Here is a 19566-nt window from a genome sequence, read left to right on the forward strand (position 1 = left end):
ACCTCTACCGAACCGTCCATCTTGAGGCCAATGATATGCTTCCCACGCAAGGGGGCCGCGAACTTGCCATCGAGTTCTGGAAAGGAGTACCTTCTCAGTACCGCCGTCTCAGGCTCTCAGCTGGTGCAACGACATGCCGACGCGCCATGGCAAGCCCTCTGGACGCCACAGGCATCTGCTCGGCCTTTGCCAGAGTCGCTGCTTTCATCACATCGCATAGCATCATGCAACCCTTTCCGAACTGCTGGGACGGCTTCTAGTTGGATGCCGCCCTCCTGCCTTGGTCAGGCGGGTGGGTAGAAAGACCTTGACCTCCCTCACACAGCTGGCCCCGGATGCTCACTCAGGTCATTATCCGCACTCTCCTGCTCTCACACTCACTTGCTTCCGACTTCCGAGTGCTTTACCCGGCCTCTTTGATCAGCTACCAGTGCGAGATCTCAACATCAACCGACAAAGGCTCACAAACCCCGGATCCGAAGGTCCTTGCGCAACACCATCATTCGGACAGGGCTCCTAGCTTGGTCACATCCGCATCTGCTCTCTCCAACTGCTGCTTCGGAGTTGTAGCTGCGGCTCCCCGACTGACCGGAAGCTCAGTTGCTGGTCAAGGCGACTTGAGCTTGCTGGGAGAAAGGAGGAGTACTCTCACCCAGTCGCGCGTGTGAATTCCACGCCTGGAGCAACTCAAGCAGTTGTTGCTCTACCGACTCTTCGAATATCTCTCGACTGCTTATCATATCCTGCGGGAGAACATTCGTTTCGTTATCATCTTTTGATCTTATCTCTTTGCTGCCATATACCCCCTTATTCATCAACAGACTTTGCTGCATACGTCCTGCATACATATCCGCCATGACGCGAGCTAGGGTGCGGCCCGACATGCGCAAGAGAGCCGCAACGGCTTGTAACACCTGTAAGAAACGCAAACAGAAGGTGAGAGACCAACCCAGCCAAGAACAATGACCCCTGTTCCCCGTCCATGAGTTGAGCACATGTTACACAACCGGCTTTAGAGTCGGCATGCACTCACCCACCACTTGCATGACACCCCTAGTTGCCTACAACTTCCCCAACCATCCATTATCTTTCAAATTCTTTCCCTAGTTGCAGTTGTCGCTGTCTCTTAACAAGACTGGGCTGAGCCCAAGGTCGCTTCTCATACATCTATGCTGGCATAACACTATATCTCCTCATCACTACTAACTTAACCTTGGGTAGTGCGATTCCCACAGGCCCTGTAATCCCTGTCGCAAGAGAAGAGTGGTTTGTCGAGACCATGGCGACAAAAGTCCAGAACCGAGTAATCGGGTCATACCGGGCTCGCCTTCAAAACGACGTTGTGCTGACCGGTCCCCTGATTCCTCTGGCTATGTTTACGCGGACATGGACTCCGACAACACGGACGATGGACACCATCAAAAAGTCCTGCCAATGTGGGTTTCCAGTTCCAACTTTGACCAAGCCGTCGTCCCCTTGAAGCCAGGGGAAGTGGAATTACACACAGAAGCATGGATGATGCGAGACCTCACTAACAGGGGCTGTGAGTATCTCCTCCATGAAGGCTCTGTTGCTTGCTGCTGCTAACAAGACCAAGTTTATGTTGGTAATTCCTCGACGTCCTCCTCTTTGGTCGTTATCAGCACTGTCGTAGGGTTCGTTTCGGGGGACTCTTCTTTTACCGGCGACCCAGACCGCTTCAAGATGCCAGAAGCTCCCTTTATAGCCCCCTCCTCACCTCAGACCAAACCATTGCTGCCTGAGATAAAGCATGCCAGGATATTGACAAAGTCGTTCTTTGATAACGTAAGTTATTGCTGCCTCATGCTGGAAGTCTGTATGATCTCTAATTCCCACAGACGCAAGGCCTGCTTTGGGTGTTGGATCCGAACTGGACAGACATGGCCTTGAACCGTGTCTACGCCGCGCCAGACTCTGCTGCCGCTTCAGACCGTTGCCTCATATATCTCGTTCTGGCCATTGGGTTTACCATGGGCCCAGTTTCCCTCTCGCCAGGCCACGACGCTGTCATTCATGAGATGCGTATGCTTGATGACCAATGGGGAGAAAGGTTGTTTGCCGCCGCAAAATCGATAGGCGACCCGATGACAGCTTTTGAGGATGAGGGCTGGTCCGAAGATGGCGGGCTGTGGTCTGTCCAGGCTCTTGCGCTGATGTCGTATTTCACGCTGCTGGTATCACGACGCAATGCCGCCTATGCGTACTGTGGTGAGTACTATACTATTTATTGTTCTTCAAGCGAAACTAACCTAATTGTAGGTATGGCCGTTCGATCTGCGTATGCCCTCGGAATACATATGGCCCCTCGGACGGATGTCTTGTTCACTGACCAGCATGTAAAGCTATTGAGACGAAATATTTGGAGAAGCCTATTTATCCTCGACAGATTTCTCGCAGCATCTCTGGGACGGCCACTGGCAATGTCAGAGCAAGACTGTTCTCATAACTCACTACAAGTACCAGCAGCATCATCCAACCATGGAAGATCACGCTCTGTACTTGATGCGTCTGTCGAGGTGAGCGATATCATCAGTCAAGTCTTGAATAAGATCTACTCAAGCAGCAGAATTTGTTCCGAGGCAGCACACGGGATGATGAAGGATCTCGAGGCTTGGTCCAGGCGGAACCCGTCGTTGACAAAGATGTCTTTCCCAACGGCGATGGACGCCAGCGCCCTTGCTAGGGCTTGGCTCAAAGCTCACATCCTAGGTCATTACGCCAACATTCTTCTCTGTCGACCCTTTTTTCTGGACCTTTTCATGAAAACAACAGTAAACGAAGATGGGCTGATACGGAAATGCATGGCAAGACCATCGCGAATCACCTGCGAGCTGAGCGAAAGATGCGTATACCAGTCGCTTCAGATGATCAAGCTCGTCAAGTGGGCTATGGATTCGCACGAGATGCGTGTTTTTGACTCTTTGACTCTGTAAGTGCCAAGTACCATTGCTTTTGTCCGACACATGTTCTAACCAAGCCAAGGCACATATTATTTGACGCGGCTCTCATTGTGCTCAGCAACGATTATGCCGGCATACATAATGTTCCCCATGCTGAATTCTGGATAACTCAGGCGATGGGCGCTCTGAAGATGTCAGCAGGTCCACACCGTCATGCCGACAAGTTTGTCGGTATCTTGGAGTCATTTCGACAGGCGAAGAAGGGGGAGAGATCAGAGGAATGCTGGAAAAAAGATGTCGGATTGGCAGGTAATGGTGAACGATACCAGCTGTCTACAGGGAGCTTCGTTCAAGTTCGGCCTCCTTCTTGCTCACCAGTCAACGATGCTTGGATTTCGCCATGCGAGAGCCGCCGTGGATCGCTGGCAACCATGTATCCCTGGGGAACGCAAAACAAGGATGGCGGTCCTTTAGGGAGCTGGCCTACGGTCTCATTGACGGACAACAACACGCCTCAATCCCAGGGTCTGACTGATGGTACAGGGAGCTCGCATGGTGAAGAGGGCGAGGTTGGTTTCGATTGGCGGTTGTCAAAGAAATGAAGCACTTGAGTGTGACATGGCTGGTCTAGCTTGACAGGGGAGTATGGCTGGGAGGAGATGGGAGCTGAGTTGCTGAGTGTACCAAAGCGATATGGGCAAGTTTTCTCGATGTTGTATGATTAGAGGAGGGTAATTGGGTTATTGGTTATTTAATGGGTATCAGATTCTGATGTAGCTATATTTTGAGTTACTGTCCCTAAAGAAGACGTTTCTACCCAAGGTGAAGTTTGACACGAGAGCAGGATATCATGTAGCTTGATGGACGCGTAGGCACGGCAGGGGTCACAAAGTGAGGCTACTGGCTAAGTGCCTTGATGTTTGTCAACATGATTGTTGAACTGGGGTCTGAAGGGCAAGGAACAAGCCAAGCTAAAGCAGGTAGGTTGGCCGACAGACCAGAATAACATCCACGATATGACCCATTGACAGACAACAATGCCCCCAAATTTGAGACACTCCTCTGGCCCCCAACATGCATGCCTGCACACCTAAATAGATGGTCCTACCGTCATCGTCATGTCGGAGCAGGCTTCCGACTCAGATCGGGAGAACCACCAACAGATCGGAGCCATCGTACCGACCATCCTGTTTCTGGCAAACGTACGAAGCAGAGGGAGAAGGATCTCCTGCACTCTAACCAAATCCCGCACTCAGCCCAAGCTGCGAGACCCGGTGAGCCAGAAAGCATCCAAAAGGGTCCCTCCGCTTGGCTTTCTGCAGGTGTCAAGATACTGTAAATGAGATTGGGGGAAGGAAACGCGGGAAATCCTGGAAATGTTTGCTTGATAGATCATATTTTTTCTTCAGCAAAACTTCGGAAGCAACTTCCGGTGCAGCCTTGACGAATGGAACGGCACGACTGGGGGGGATAAGCGCAGTTTGTCATGTATGCAGGAGAAGCAGCATACATAGACGTTTGCTTCTTACAGTACGGCTGGTCCAAGAGCGGTCTGGGACAGATGTGTGTGTATACAAGATATGTACAGCCCCCCTCCCCCCTGTTAGACTGCATGATCGGCGGGCGAGGGAAAAAAAGCAATGTGTGAGTTATGCGGATAACGCCCCGGACGTGTAAGGCCAAGGCGGAGGCTTATTGTCAGCTGCGTGAACATACGCCACGTCTCATTTGCCAGATCCTAGCTCGGCAGTTGGAAGTGTCTGTGTCTGAGGAGGGAGGGGGGCGTATAGATGAGAAAAGTCTTGAATTGCCATGTCTCTGAAGAGGCGGCTCAAAAAAGTGCTAGTATACAGTAATTCCCCCCTCTCTTTCACTCATCACCAGCTCTCAGGGCCAAAGCGTTCCCCCTGGGCCACGTGCGCTTGGATGGCTGTTCCCTGGACGTCCATGGTGGTAGACACGACATTGTTCCCCCACCAGCTGGGCGGCTCGACGCCGTGCAGCGTAAAGGCGAAGAAGATGAAGAGCGTGGCCAGGGCGAGGCCGAGGTCGAGCGCCGACGAGGTGAGGAAGTTGAGCCTCGTCCACCACCGAAAGTGCCGCTTCTTGATCCAGAACTGGAAGACGAAGCCCACGACACCCCAGGAGAGGTAGTTGAGGGGCGTGGCCGGGGGAATGGCGCCGGCTCCGCCGAATATGAGGGGCGCCATGAGGTAGCGGACGGGGGACCTGGGCCAGCGCTTGGCGGCGAGGTAGATGACGATGGGCGTGATGGCGCCGACTATGAAGAAGGTGAAAAGGCCCGAGTAGACTTGACCAGGTGAGAACATGCGGGCAGGGCCAAGGAGGCCCCAGATGATGGAGGCTGTGGCATGTTAGACGATGTTTCATTGTCTAGAGTATCGACTCACCAGCAAAGAATACGCGGCCGCCAGGGCACGTAAAGTGGTCAGCCTGATGTGGCTCACAGACGTCTTCAATATTGTTCAGAGCCAAGTTCAAGACTACGATCTGGATGAAGCATGAAAATGTCGTGGCCACGACTTGGGTTAGAAACATTGTTCGAGGCGGGATCTTCATGTAGTGACCAAACTTGAGGTCAGAGACAAAGCGGAGCGATTGGGCCCTGGGACTGTTAGCTACTGTCAAAGGAGCCAGAAGAGAGGAACCTGCATTGTGATGTATCCATATGTCTTGAAGCTAGAGGTGAAGTTAGCATAGTTCGTGCAAGCGACAGACATATACATACATCATCAGTGCCAGAGGGCGGCCCGGCTGGAGGTAGCCGTAGATGAACTCGGTCAAAACGTTGAGGCCAATCTGAGTGTTTGTAACAGCCTGTATAATACCAATTGGCAGAGCAAAGCCAAACGAGATGGCAATGGCCAGCAAGAACGCCCACCAGCTGAGGTTTGTAGGGAACCCAAGAACAGTGTAGAACCCAATGAGAAGCATCTGCACCAACGTTAGCCATGCGTCTGGAGGAAGAACCGAGGGGAACTTGCAGCGGCAAAGAGAGACATGTACCACCACGTGGGAGCTTCCTTATACTTGTTCATGAGCTTCATGTGGATATCCGGCTTCTCCTTGGTACTGTTCCTCCACTGCTGCCAGATCTGTTTTCCATTGTGCAGGTACGTGTACACGACGAGTGACGATATGGCGGCAAAGGATAGACCATAGGACATGGCAAATGTGGTGCTTGACTCTGTGAGCTGAAGCTACTCTCGGGTTTGAGTTTGACAAACCTGATGAATAGGGGCGAGTAGTTCTTGTACTCTTCCTCGTCTAGAGTAAACTCGGGCGTCAGAATACGCGTAGTGTTGTACGGAGCTCCTGTGTTGTCGTATGTGCTTGAGTCGCTCATTGGCAGGTATTCAGCATACCACACTCCGCCATAGTGAAGAAACGATGAGAGCACGATGAAGAATGTGCCGACTCCGATGAGAGTGTTGGCGATAGCATGCCTAGACTTATTCAGAGATCATCCTATAGTTGAATTGAGCAAGTTCAACTTACCAGGGCGGAATGAGTGGCGAGCCAACGTAACCCGCAATCTGGGTCCAGTCAAACGTGATAGGGAGAAGTGACAAGCCCGTCTGGCCTCCAAACAACTGGTTCACGACAGGATTCTGAGGCGCCAGCCAGGTGGCGACGGCAAAGATACTCAGAAACTGGGCTAGGAAGCCTGGGATGAAGTAGTAGGCAAAGGCACAGCCCGTGACGATGGTGAACCACCTGTAGCGGTGCATGGTGCCTCCGATGATGGTGGGGTCTGGCGCGTCGTTTCTTTCGTACATGGCATTCATGAGGGTGACGCCTACGAGGTTCTCGGGCCATATCATGGAAGCCGGGTATACTTTGACGGTGAGCTGATTGTACTTTTCATTTACTATCATGGACTCACCTAGGAACTTGCGCAGCATCCCTGCAATACCATAGCCCACCGACTGCGTCGAGATGGTAAGCAGGAGCTGAAACATGATGCCAAAGTTCTGCTTGTAAAACACGAGCTGGGCCAGGATGATATCCGTAGCATAGGCCACCGAAAAGGAAACACTAGCCATGACGACAATGATGGCATGCTCCTTGATATTGAACGGCCCCGGGTTGAGCGTCCACCTGACGCCAAACGTGGTAAACTCCCTGTCCGGTACGAACCTCGCCCACCCGTGGCCCATGGGCCAGGCGATGATCTGGGCGATGAGGGGCCCGATGCTGATGGAGGGCTGCCGGAGGGAGAAGAGGGTGTTCATCGAGGCGCCCAGGACGACGAGGAGCATGCCGATGGTCCAGGCCCTGACTGTGTTGCATGGGAGGTCCTCGTCGTAGTTTCGTACCGCGGCTCTGACTTCTGGATAAGGAGAGTTTTCCTCTTCTTCCTCATTGTCCTTGATAAGGGCTGCTTCATCGCCCGAGTCCTCGGAACCCTTTCGTCTCGTCTCATACTCTTCGGGAAGATTGGGGTCCATGAGGAGCTCATACTCTGAGCCCTGATCATCATCGTCGTCATTCCGAGCTCCGCTGGCTGCCCATTCATGAAGTCGATGCTTGAGGTTATCGCTTGAGGGATCCTCCACCTCTAGTGATGTCGACAGCCGCCCACTAGGGCCCCCAATGGTCTGTCCGATGGCCTCAGCGGGCATTGCGGAGCCTGGCTTTTGACTGCGAGGCATGATGAGACTTTTGAAGCCTCTTGGCCCCCAGGTTGACCGATATCAGCTCGAGTTCATCCACCAGCTCAGACGCAGGGTCCTCGTAGAAAGTCCCGGGAGACTATGGGGGTGAGATAGTAAGAGCTGACGTGTAGACGCGTCTCGACTAAAAAGATGCCACGTGCAACAAAGAATAGCACAGAAACGCTATATATCAGATAAATCAACGAATATCCAAGATTGAGCGAGATATTTGTCGAGATTTTTAGTCGTCAAAGAGTTGTCTCAGTGTAGGAGCGACGGGGTGAAACGTGTTTGCTTCGCGTCTTTTGTGCTCCGTTTTGAGCAGGTGGCGTCTTATTCAGATCTTGGGCGCATGACCATTTAAACAACATATATATCTTTGTCAGAAATCCATATTTAAAAGATGAATTATTTGGTCAAATATTTTGAATATTAAAAAGATACAAAGAAAGGGAATGTTGAATTGATTGTCAATGGCTTATCGTGACGATGCAACGCCCCTGCATCATGAACGGGAAGCACAGTGCGCTAAACCAAAGTGGGAAATTTTCGACATGACCCCGGATCGACCTTCAACTTACATCTCAAAGGTACAAACTTGACGACACCTTTAGGTTCTTCAACTTCTCATATTCCCCTGTCAAACTCGGCATGGGATCATAATGCGTCGGGTAGTCGTGACTGGCCTCGGCGCCATCACGCCCCTAGGAGTCGGCGTCAGGCGGACTTGGACCCGTCTCTTGGCCGGCGAGTCCGGCATCGTCAGCGTTGCAGACTTGGAGCCTCGGGCGCGGTGGACGGAACTTACGAGTACGGTGGCTGGGATAGTTCCCAGTGGAGATGGAGAAGGTAAATGGAGGGCCTCAGACTGGCTCAGCATGACAGAGCAGCGCCGCATGTCCAAGTTTACGCAGTATGCCATTGCTGCCAGCGACATGGCTCTCAAGGACGCTGGGTGGGAGCCAAAGGACGAGCGCGAGCTGGAAGAGACAGGTGTGTGTCTCGGGAGCGGTATTGGAAATCTCGATGAAATCTACGAGACGAGTTTGGTGCACGATCAAGGTGTAAGGCTTCGAGTTGAGCTGAGAGAGAGCCGGCGCTGACTGCTTGTCAGGGATATAAAAAGGTGTCACCACTCTTCGTCCCAAAGATTCTGATCAATATGGCTGCCGGCCACATCGCTATGAAGTACGGATTCCAGGGTCCAAACCACGCTGCTACGACAGCCTGTACAACCGGCGCTCACTCAATTGGAGATGCTTCACGGTTCATCGCTATAGGAGACGCCGACGTCATGGTCGCAGGAGGTTCAGAGTCATGCATCCACCCTTTAACTTTTGCCGGCTTCGGAAGGGCCAGGTCTTTATCCACAGCCTATAACGATAATCCGCAGGCAAGTTGCCGACCGTTTGACGCTGACCGAAACGGGTTCGTCGTCGCTGAAGGTGCTGCTGTGTGTGTGCTCGAGGAGCTAGAGCATGCCAAAGCGCGGGGGGCTCGCATCTACGCCGAGATCAAGGGCTACGGGTGCAGCGGCGATGCGTACCACATGACGGCACCTCGAGAAGATGGTCGTGGTGCCCTTCTCGCCATGACAAAAGCACTGAAGAATGCGGGCATCAAGCCTTCGCAGGTCGACTATGTCAACGCTCATGCCACGGCTACCCAAGTTGGCGATATAGCTGAGACTTCAGCCATCCGAAGTCTCATGATGGGCGACGAGGGCCACGCTCGTGAGTCGGATATTACTGTGAGTAGCACCAAGGGAGCAGTTGGGCATCTGCTTGGCGCTGCTGGAGCTATTGAGGCCCTTTTCTCCATCCTAGCCATTCATGAGGTATGTGAAGCTCTTGAAAAGCACTGAGACTTGTGATTGACAATTACTCTAGGGAATTGTGCCTGCGACGCTGAACCTGGAGAAGCCTGACGTTGGAGCCGCCTTCAACTTTGTATCCAAGGAAGCTCAAGAAAAGGATATTGGAGTGGCCATCTCCAATAGCTTTGGATTTGGTGGAACAAACAGCTCATTAGTGTTTTCCAAATTCCAATAGTCTCACCTCTGTAAAATGTAAAAATGTGTATTTTTATTCATCATGATTTTTATGAGAGCTGTTGATGTTCCTCATGGTTGCGGAGGTTATCTAGCACAGTGTGTCACAGTGCCGATAGCACCAAGGGTCCTCGGCTGCCGACATTCTCCCGGGCCACTCACATGGCAGACAATTTCTCTGCCATTGAAAGATTGAAGCCGTCATGCACCCGGCCATGACGTGAAGGACCCCGGGCAGACCCAGCATTCTCCCTCCTCGACCCAACACCTCTCAATCTCCCTCCCAGAACATCACTCACAATGAGCTTGACCTGTGAGACCTGTAGGACACAGGCCCGGACCGTCCTCCGGGCCGCAATCCGCGCCGGCGCATCACGAGCTGCCGCTGCCCCGAGGACGAATTTTATAACCCCCGCGAGAGCACCCACTTCTGTCCCCATGAGGCAGTTCAGCAAGACGAGCGAGAGGAGTCTCCTCAAGGGCCTCGGGAGCGCCATGGCTGAGCCTTACCGCGTGCTGGGTGCTACGGAGCAGTTGTTCAAGGCGTCTTCAAAGGCTGCCGACTACCACATCACCGAGAAGGAGCGGAAGAACGACCAGGTGCAGGTTGCGGAGGACGGTGAAGAGATTGGCCACTCTCTGAACCCAGATAGCGTATGGCATCACAGTACGTCTGTCACTTGCCCAATTTATGTCTTGGTTGCTAACATCCATAGCCTTCAAACTCCCTCCCACATTCAGCACCTGGTCCCACGTCACTATGCTTCACCTCTACCTCATCAACGCCCGGATACGCTGCTTCGAGCGCGAGCCCTTCCATAACTGGCAGCACCAGCTGACGGACCACTTCTTTTTCGAGTGCGAGAAGAAGATGCACATCGACCATCATATCACGTCGAGCGCCCTGCGGCAGCGCTACCTCAAGGATATTTTTGTGCAGTGGCGGGGTCTGCTGCTGGCATACGATGAGGGGTTGATCAAGGGCGATGCCGTGTTGGCCAGTGCTGTCTGGAGGAACCTGTTCAAGGGATCTCCCGATGCTGATCCTCGTGCTCTGCTTGCTATTGTGGGTTGGATGCGATCGACCCTGCTGCAATTTGAGGCTGCCAGCGATAACATGCTCGCTACACAACTTCCCCAGATTCTCAGCAAGCCCGTCGACGTCTTCTGGACAAGACTGGAGAAGCAGCTAAGCGGACAGCAAGACGATGTCACCCCAGCGAGAGAGCCGGTGAAGCATGAGGCAGAGGTTGTGCCGCCAGAGGGAGCGGCCAAGGTCTCTGCGACTTGAGAGGATGTTATGTATTATCAGATGTTTACGAACTATGCAAAAAATTTAGAAGGGCTGGGTTGTAAAAAGGGGTGTATGAATAGGTAGGGCACTGGAGTGCGGGCTTGGGGCATCTTGATTGTTGTACCTATGTATATACGAAGATAATGCATGAATTATATCCCACCTCATTTGGATTGTCGTATTCTGACTCTTCTAATCGACCTTTTCCCACATTTGAAATTCATACTTGGTCCCTGCCTCTTCCTCACCATCTTCGGAAATCTCTTCACCTGTCCAGCTCGCCAGCTCCTCCCTCGGCTTCTTGACCCAGTTTCCGGGCTTGTCCCCCTTTAGCTCAATCGGGAAGAAGGTGTCACAGTCAAAGTCACGCTCGATACTCGTCAGTAGCACCCGTCGGGCCTCGGACAGTTCCAGGGCTGCAGCGTAGATTTGCGCACCGCCCATGACGAACACACGTGCGACGTCGGCTCGGGCTCGGGCGTACCGGATCGCGTGCTCTAGAGATGATACCCGGATGGGCTCTTTGTCGCCGACGATTGGCGTCGGGTCCTCGGGACCTGCTGAGCGGGTGATGATGATGTTGAGACGGTCCTTGAGGGGGCGGAACTTGACAGGGATCGAGTCCCAGGTTTTGCGGCCCATGATGACGGCGTTTAGAGAAGCAGGAGGTGACTAGATTCTCTATCAGTTTCCAGTATCCGATGCTATACGCGCGGTGTGAATGAATTGAATCGAGTACCTGTGGCGGAAGCCGCGTCGTCACGCGCGCAAAGTACTTCATCTCCTTGCGAAGACCTGTCCAGGGCATCGTCCCGTGGGCGCCGATGCCCATATTTCGCGTCGCGGCGACGATGAGGGTGAGTTCAAGAGGCTGCATTTTCGCTGTTGATGATGGTTGAAGATTTTGGTGGAGTGTCAAGTTCAAAGTGAGTGAGTGGGTTTGTGTCACTTACAATTGGCTCAGCTACAGACAAATACAAATGTCACGAAAATCCAAGAATTATTATGCTTGATTTAATGGCGGTTGATTGCTAGCTGAAAATAAAGTCTCCTTGGAATTCTCGAAATGTTCATTTCGCTCCCATCTAAATATCCAATACCAATGCCCGACTTACAGCTTGGATGAAGGTGGCAGCACCTCGACGTCCTGGAACGGAATCCCCAGGAATCGATACACATGGTTGAACCTATACTCAAGTCAGAAAGGGCCTCGTCAAGTAATCAAAAAAGACTCACCTGTCGCTCCCAAAGAATGCCTCCGACTTTCCATCCCGGTTCGTCACCCAGAGCCACGGAGCACCAAAAGCCCCCTTGTCAACAGCCTCCGCCGTCAGCTGCTTCACTTTCTCCTTCATGCTCTCCCTCCCCTGCATAATCTTCTTCACATCCTCATCCGTGAAAAGCTTCTTGCCTGATCCGCCGTCAAGTTCATCCGTAGCTTCAGACAGTGCTGCGATGAGGTTGGCGTCCTCGGCGAGGTTCATATGCGGAGGTAACCATATCTTGTGAAAGAAGAAGCGAAAGGTTGCGAGGAAAGTCGACTCTGGGTAGTTTTCCTTGATGAATTGCAGAGCGCGCAGCGGCGAGAGGGTCTTTGCGATGGCAAAGATGTCGGGTGGTGAGCCTTGGTAAGGAATTGAGAGGCGCGCAGCGGCACGGCGACTATCGTCGTTGAGATACCTGGCCTTGGCTGGGAGCATCCATGGAGGCTTATTTCCTAGAATTTTGTAAGAAGAAGAGGAGGAAAAGTTGCAGTGTTGTCATACCAGAGAGGTTGTTGATGCCGCCGAGAAAGACGGGGTGGAATCTAGGAGGAATTAGCAATTGCTTAGAGAATTACATAGAAACAGAAATACATACTCTACTTTGACTCCATTGGCAGCAAGCTTGTCAATGTTCTGCCTCAAATCCGCATACCCAACATAGCTATAAAAGGACACTACAACCAACAGTCAGCAACTCTCCAGATTATGTTATCGCCAAACTCACCAATGTCCAGGTAGCAATCAATGCGTCCTCCCATATTTTGCAGTGTTTACTGATGTCTCTCTCCTATGTTGGTTAGAAAAAGGTAGTTGTTGTGATCTTGATTGTTTAAGACGTGATCCTTCCCCCCGTGTTCCCAAAAACGCGGAGCGGACGCGGGGCCCCCGGGTTCCATGTGGGGTGTGGGGATGCCGAGGTTCGGATAGTTTACGTATCCACCACCGAGCAAAGGGGGCCGAGCATCACCGTTCGTATCAGTAATCAACCCGTAGATATACTTATACGTGAATTCAAGACGAATAGTTTCCCGAGGCATCATCCAGATAACCAAAGAAATCATCATTAACTCAGTATCCATGACATCTACCAAGCCCGTCGCTCTCGTCGTCGGTGCCTCACGGGGCATCGGCCGTCAGGTCGCCGTTGACCTTGGCCGGAATGGCTACGCTGGTCCGTAACACTCTCTCAAGGGCTATACATCTCAGCTAACGGACACGCAAGTCGTCGTTGCTGCCAAAACCATCAGCGACCCATCCAAGCCCGCAGGCCCCTTCCCGCCAGACCCCAACTCCTCGGCCTCAACCATCACCACAGTTGCCAGGGAGATCACTGAAGCTGGTGGCCAAGCAACGGCCGTCCAAGTCGATGTCCGCTCCCCTGAGAGTGTCGATGCTCTCGTGTCCAAAACACTATCGGTAACTCTCCCCCAAGCCCCCTTACATCCCCCACTAACACAACCAGACATACGGCCGTCTAGATGTCCTCGTCTACAACTCAGGCGCCATCTTCTGGGCCCCCGTGGCGTCTACTCCCGTAAAGCGCTTCCAACTGATGCAACGCGTCAACCCAGAAGGTCTCTACGCAACAGTCCAAGCTGCTCTTCCCCATCTCCCCTCCACAGGCCGTATCGTAGTCGTCAGTCCGCCAATCTACAGCCGCTTCTTCCGCGGCAAGACGGCATATGCCATGGGCAAGGTGGGAATGAGTGTTTTGACAAAGGGGCTTGCTATGGACTTTGAGCGTGAGGGAAAGAAGGACATGGCTATCACGAGCATCTGGCCAGCTGTGGTGCGTAAACTCGAGTAATGTCCAACAGAACGCTGCTAATCATTGTCAGGCCATCGAATCTGCAGCTACTCAACAGTTCACTACCAAGAACCCAGACGAAGCCAACGACCTACGCAAGGCAACCATCTTTTCCGATGCCATCCTCGCCATCCTCCAGGCTTCCCCCTCTGTCGTCAACGGTGAACTCCTCCTCGACGAGGACTTTCTCCGTGAGCACGCCGGAGTCACAGACTTTTCCAAGTACAACGTTATCCCGGGAACCACACCCCGTCGTATCATGCCCCAAAAGCTGCCAGACCTCACGGTGGCCGAGCAGGCTGATGAAGGAAAGCGATATGATAGCACCAAAGCCAAGTTGTAAACATGCGGCATCATTGAATGTATTTTATGTATACATGAGGATAAAGAGACCAGTGTACAGGAAGCAAATAATATGAAAAACTAAGCTGTGTAGTGTTTGATATCCTCTAAGCCAGACAGACACATCTCTCCTCCATAGCCAAACGGCTGCAACACCCCAACTCCTGAACATGGTTTCAATCAATCACCCAACTCTTTGCACTGGCTTCCGGTTTTTCCTTTACAAGATGACGTATCCCTTAACGTTTCGCAACTCCGATCCTTGCTCAAAAGCTCTGCCGTTGGCTGGGCGGAGCAACTTCCTGCATGCTGTCAATGTCCCGCATGGTGTCGTTGAACACCGACGTGACGAATCCGATGACCCTGCTGCGGTTCCACTCGTGCCTTGTGCGCCAAATCTCGTCCATGAGCTCACGGTTGATCTGTTCCAGCTGCTCGATGGTGCAGCCGCTCGTCATGTTTGTCACGTTGTGCAGGAACGTTTCCACCTCGTCGGCTGTGAGCGGCTGAGAAGCAGAACCGGACGAGCCCGAGTTGCGGATGGAATGATCATCAGAGTTCTGGTCGTTCAGGATGTGCGCCATTCCGCCCACGCTGTGAGCCTTAAAGCCAGACGTGCGCTGCGAAGGCGGACTGCCTGACAGATTAGACCCTGGCAAGGCGTTGCCTGTTGCTGCCGCCTGCTGGGCTTGAGAGTGCATCCAGGACTCGTTCTGGCCCGGTACCAAAAGAGTGTCTGGGATATCGAGTTCAGTAGTGTCATCCTCGCCACCACCTCTGTTCTCAGCATGAGTGCCATTGGTCATCTGGGTGCTAAAGTTCGATGACCGATGATCAGAGGGGTCTGATGTCTTAGTTGTCGAGGCCTCATTGATCACTGCTGAAGGCGAAACTCCGGGTGGTAGGGACGTCACGGCTGACTTTTGCGAGATCTGTGTCACTCCCGTGTGTGCCAGACTGAGGTGTTCGTGAGATTTGGGTGGAGGTCCCATCTGAGAAATAGCCTGTGTGTCGTCGTCGACTCCACTCATCTGAACGTCATCGCCAGAAGGATGAGCTGTGCCATTGCTGAGGGGATGCGAGTCCTGGCCTGAGAGACCGTGGCCGTTTGACAGCGGACTTCTCACTTGGAATCTGGCCATTGTCCGCGATCCAGGTACTGTCTCTCCCAAGGTAACTGGACCCTGCGAGTCACTGTCGTTGCCACCCCCGAGATCAGATTGAACACGGTCCACGAGCGATTGCATTGCCTTTCTCTTCCGTTCCTTCTCGGCAGCGTCCTTGGCTCGCTGGACTTGACGTCGGTAAAGCCCTTCCCAGTCAATCTGCGAGGTTTGATTCTCGATACTAGCGACATCAACCTCGACATTGCTGAGAAGTTCGTTGGCCTTGAGGGTTCGTTCTTTGTCTCCAATATTCTTGGCGTCCTTTGCGAGTGCCTTAATGTCGAAAAGGAAATCCTTTGGCCGAGTGTAAAACCCGTTCGAGAGACGTTCCTCGATGGTTGTCGTTTCGAGATTGTAGTAACATTTGCCAGTTGCAGTGTCTCTCAGAACGTCATTGCCATGCTTGTCCTTGACAATCTCAAAGGGTCGCGTCTGGACGCCTTCAACGTCAGGCCGCACGTAGTTGGGATCCGACTCAAGAAACAGGTACTCGATCTGGGCTGGAGGGATGACAGGCTGCCTGAACTTCTTGTACTTCCTGTTGATCTGGTCCATGATGGGCTGCAGCTGAATTTTCAGGGCGTTAAGAAGTTGGTGATCCTTCTTCTGCGCTGCCTTCATTTCAGCCTTGGTAGGAGGAGGAGGCTGAACCGGAGGAGCAACAGGGAGCTCCTCAAGTACTCTCTTTTTACGATTAGCAGGATCGGGGAACTCGGCTGGCTTCTTCTTGACGTAGTTGACAGTCAAGCTGAAGTACTCCATTCGAGCCATCTACCCAAGGTTAGAATAATCATCAAAACAGCCAATTACTTCACTTACCGCATCAGGCTTCGAGATCTTCATCTGGTTCTTCTTGGAGAATCCGAAAAAGTCCCGGAAAAGTTCAGCGGGGAGGTCGTCTTTATCGCCCTCTGCCGTAGCAAGAAGAAGAACCGGGTCAGTGGGAGGGATAGATCGCAGCATGGTCTTGAATGTTGTGAGAGCAATCGTGCCCTGCAGCGCGAGATACCAGGCCTCGATGTTGGGGATGTAGATGACGCTGGGCTTGTGTCGTCTAACTTCCGTAAAGAGTCCGACAATGACTTGCTCCATGGCCTGTTAAACGTTAGAACGACATCTTTACCCCAAATGACAATGTTTCACTTACCCTTCCATCACCCAATATGCTGGGGAGGTCAAAGTTCTGCACATGAACGCCCTCGAAGTAGTGCAAGATGGCGGAGGAGAGGTAAGTCTGGCCCATTCCATGCTGTCCGTGAATGATGAAGCGGGGACGGAATACTCGAGATCGCTCAAACTCCTGGTGCATCGCCTCTCGGCCAAAACCGTGATCGTCATCTTCGAACTGCTCATACATGGCCTCTTCCAGTGCTGTCATCTTCTTCTTACGAGGTAGCAGTCCGTCCAGGGCGCGTTTAGCCTCCGCCAATTGCTTGCGCAACAGCGGATCTATCGACTTGGGAAGAGGTCGGGCGCCCGAGGTTGCTGACCGCTCAGATGAGGGAATCAGTTTCTTGATAGACAGCATAAAGTCCGTTGCGTGGACGCTGATCTTCTCAGGGTTGACCACCAGCTTCTCTTTGGAATTGTAGATCTGGGGGTATGTCCGTTGAATGGAGTTGAGAGCAGCTTCTGTGCAAAGGGCTCGCAAATCAGCACCACCGTAGCCCTTGGTGTTCTCAGCCAGTGAGTCCTTGAATTGCTCCGACAGGCCCCAGTCCGCAGTGTGGATGTTGAGAATCGACTTTCGTCCTTCAATGTCCGGCAGGGGGAAGTAGAATTCTCGATCGAAACGGCCTGGTCGACGGAGTGCAGGATCAATGTTGTCGGGGCGGTTGGTTGCACCAATGACAATGACTTGGCCACGGCCGTCCATGCCATCCATCAGAGCCAGGAGTGTCGAGACAATGGAGGCGTGAATCTGTTCCTGCTTGCTGGATCGGACAGGCGCCAGACCATCGATTTCATCAAAGAAGATGATACTAGGTTGGGTTCTCCTTGCCTCCTCGAAAAGCAATCGGAGCTGCTTCTCGGCTTCACCAACCCACTTGCTCAGGGCATCGGCACCCTTGCGCATGTAGAACGAGATCTTTCGGCCGCCAGAGCCCACCGAGTTGGCCAAGGCTCGGGCGAGCAATGTTTTACCAGTACCTGGTGGACCGTGAAACAGTACACCTCTTGGTGGAGTGACGTGGAATCTGGTGAACAGTTCAGGATAGAGCAGGGGAAGTTGAACCATCTCCTTCAGCTGGTCGATATGACCTTGCAGACCACCAACCTTGCTGAAGTCGACATTCATATCAACTCCAAGGGGGTCAGCATCAGCAAGGGCCTTACGGTCCTTGATCTTGCCAACATTAGGAGTTGCTCCGACCCCATCAATGTTGAGGCCTGGTGCGCCAGGAAGCAGGCCGCCGGCAGGGCCCGCAGATGTCGGGGTCATGCCAACGTTGCCAGCGACGCTAGAACGATGCATCATCTCATCGTCACTGCTATCCGAGTCGACACCGCCAGCTGCGCCTGTGCCCCAAGGCCCATTAAGAAGTGAACCGCCGCCGCCGCCGCCTCCGAAGGGACCGAATGTGGTGTTGAGGTTACGCTCCCAGCCCTGGCTAGCGCCACCACGACCTCGTCGTGCACGCGCGGGTGCGGGTGCGGCTTCGGCCTCTTCCTCCTCAATGTTAACCGAGGTCAGGGGAGGCATGTAGTAGTTGACTCGGGCTCTGGATCTTCGGGTGTTTTCCTGGTAGACGATAGGTGACTCCTTTCTTGGGCGCCGGCGCGAACGAGAATCCTGTCGCAACTCGCGTGCCTCCTCGTTGAGTTCGTCAAGATCAAACTCGGGCTCTTCGTCGCCAGAATCACCGCCTTGACGCGAACCTCTGGCAGGTCGTGCTCGTCGACCTCGAGGGGCTGGGCTGTCGACGTCATCATCGTCGTGGGCCTTTTCCGAACCGGAGGCAGCCGCATCTTCCGAATCATCGCCAGGTTCAAAGTCGCTACTAGGCTCATGAGACTTCTTGCTGGACTTTCGGGTCAGGCGACGCGACTTTCTGGGTCCAGCATCAGATTCGGCTTCCTCTGGTTGTTCTGAGGCATTTGCGCGAGCGCCTCGAGTTCTGCGAGTGATGGGTACGTCGTCCTCGTCGTCGTCTTCCTCCACCGTTTGCACAGGGGCATCTTCTCCAGGGGCATCCTCTTCGACGACATCGGTTTGGACAACATCCTGCATTTCTTCATCCTTGTCCTCCTTCTTCTGAATCTCCTCAGGGTCTTGGGAAAGTTCATCAGGCTGGTCGGCGTCATTGATTTCTCGAGAGCCGCTCTCTTGAGTAGCTTCTGGGATAGTCTCTGGGGCGTTCTTAGGCGTCTTCATGGCTCGTGAGGCCCTTGTGTTCCGGGCAAATGTTTCCGGGCTTCGACTCCGTGAGCTTCGCGAGGGAACGGCGTGCTTGCCAGAGTTGGAGAGTTCCAGGAACTCTTCTGCCTCTTCCGTGTGGGCTCTAGTTGTCCGGCGTGTGACAGTGGGCAGTTGACCCTTCTGCACTCTAAGCTTCACGACTCTGCTCCTGGTTGGTCTTGCAGGTTCCTCCTCGGGCTCCTTTTCGACTTCCTTTACATCTTCGGCCTCGGCATCGACATCAGCATCAACATCGTCCTTAGCGTCATCAGGCTTGTCAGTATCGTCGCCAGTCTCGGCTGCCTCCTCGCTGCTTTCTCTGTAGCTCTGATGCTTGACAGCAGCTTTCCGGGCACGTCGACCGGCGGCGTTTACGGGAGCATCCTCGTCTTCTTCATCTTCGTCATCATCGTCGAGGAAGTCATCCTCCTGGCTATCGGAGAGTTCGTCGTCATCGTCATCGATGTCGGATCCCCGATAGCGATTCCCACGTCGGCGACTCGGCTTTCCACTCCTAGAGCGACCGCTCTTCTTTGAACTCTTTCGCGGTGGCCCGGCGACGGAGGGGTCAAAGTTCTCGTCGTCGGAGTCGGACTTGTTGGGGTCAAAGTCCTCGAGGACTCTCTTGCGCTTGGGGACCAT

General features: G+C 53.2%; 8 protein-coding genes across 8 annotated transcripts; 4 read left to right on the top strand and 4 right to left on the bottom strand.

The window, feature by feature from the left end:
* Positions 1–1386: 1386 nt before the first annotated feature.
* On the top strand, positions 1387–3523 carry NCS57_00627900 (uncharacterized protein; the record flags this gene model as incomplete). Its single annotated transcript, XM_053056171.1, has 5 exons — positions 1387–1543; positions 1598–1806; positions 1860–2229; positions 2281–2950; positions 3004–3523. 5 exons carry the CDS (start codon positions 1387–1389, stop codon positions 3521–3523), a joined length of 1926 nt encoding a protein of 641 aa, XP_052915126.1.
* Positions 3524–4798: 1275 nt separating this feature from the next.
* NCS57_00628000 (uncharacterized protein) lies at positions 4799–7597 on the bottom strand (the record flags this gene model as incomplete). The annotated part of the gene is made up of 6 exons (XM_053056172.1): positions 4799–5286; positions 5333–5621; positions 5671–5876; positions 5923–6122; positions 6170–6388; positions 6441–7597. 6 exons carry the CDS (start codon positions 7595–7597, stop codon positions 4799–4801), a joined length of 2559 nt encoding a protein of 852 aa, XP_052915127.1.
* Positions 7598–8262: 665 nt separating this feature from the next.
* Positions 8263–9651, top strand: NCS57_00628100 (3-oxoacyl-[acyl-carrier-protein] synthase; the record flags this gene model as incomplete). Its single annotated transcript, XM_053056173.1, has 3 exons — positions 8263–8664; positions 8715–9437; positions 9490–9651. The coding sequence occupies 3 exons, from the start codon at positions 8263–8265 to the stop codon at positions 9649–9651; spliced, it is 1287 nt and encodes a 428-aa protein (XP_052915128.1).
* A 299-nt stretch (positions 9652–9950) lies between these two features.
* Positions 9951–10941, top strand: NCS57_00628200 (uncharacterized protein; the record flags this gene model as incomplete). Its single annotated transcript, XM_053056174.1, has 2 exons — positions 9951–10317; positions 10367–10941. The coding sequence occupies 2 exons, from the start codon at positions 9951–9953 to the stop codon at positions 10939–10941; spliced, it is 942 nt and encodes a 313-aa protein (XP_052915129.1).
* A 195-nt stretch (positions 10942–11136) lies between these two features.
* On the bottom strand, positions 11137–11821 carry NCS57_00628300 (Dihydrofolate reductase; the record flags this gene model as incomplete). The annotated part of the gene is made up of 2 exons (XM_053056175.1): positions 11137–11616; positions 11684–11821. 2 exons carry the CDS (start codon positions 11819–11821, stop codon positions 11137–11139), a joined length of 618 nt encoding a protein of 205 aa, XP_052915130.1.
* Positions 11822–12055: 234 nt separating this feature from the next.
* On the bottom strand, positions 12056–12967 carry NCS57_00628400 (DSBA domain-containing protein; the record flags this gene model as incomplete). The annotated part of the gene is made up of 5 exons (XM_053056176.1): positions 12056–12131; positions 12181–12661; positions 12711–12751; positions 12805–12883; positions 12934–12967. 5 exons carry the CDS (start codon positions 12965–12967, stop codon positions 12056–12058), a joined length of 711 nt encoding a protein of 236 aa, XP_052915131.1.
* A 319-nt stretch (positions 12968–13286) lies between these two features.
* NCS57_00628500 (uncharacterized protein) lies at positions 13287–14359 on the top strand (the record flags this gene model as incomplete). Its single annotated transcript, XM_053056177.1, has 4 exons — positions 13287–13380; positions 13432–13625; positions 13672–13998; positions 14048–14359. 4 exons carry the CDS (start codon positions 13287–13289, stop codon positions 14357–14359), a joined length of 927 nt encoding a protein of 308 aa, XP_052915132.1.
* A 265-nt stretch (positions 14360–14624) lies between these two features.
* Positions 14625–19566, bottom strand: NCS57_00628600 (AAA domain-containing protein; the record flags this gene model as incomplete). Its single annotated transcript, XM_053056178.1, has 3 exons — positions 14625–16295; positions 16344–16619; positions 16672–19566. The coding sequence occupies 3 exons, from the start codon at positions 19564–19566 to the stop codon at positions 14625–14627; spliced, it is 4842 nt and encodes a 1613-aa protein (XP_052915133.1).

This window comes from Fusarium keratoplasticum, chromosome 4, assembly GCF_025433545.1.
Source record: "Fusarium keratoplasticum isolate Fu6.1 chromosome 4, whole genome shotgun sequence".
NCBI classification, from domain to species: Eukaryota; Fungi; Ascomycota; class Sordariomycetes; order Hypocreales; family Nectriaceae; genus Fusarium; species Fusarium keratoplasticum.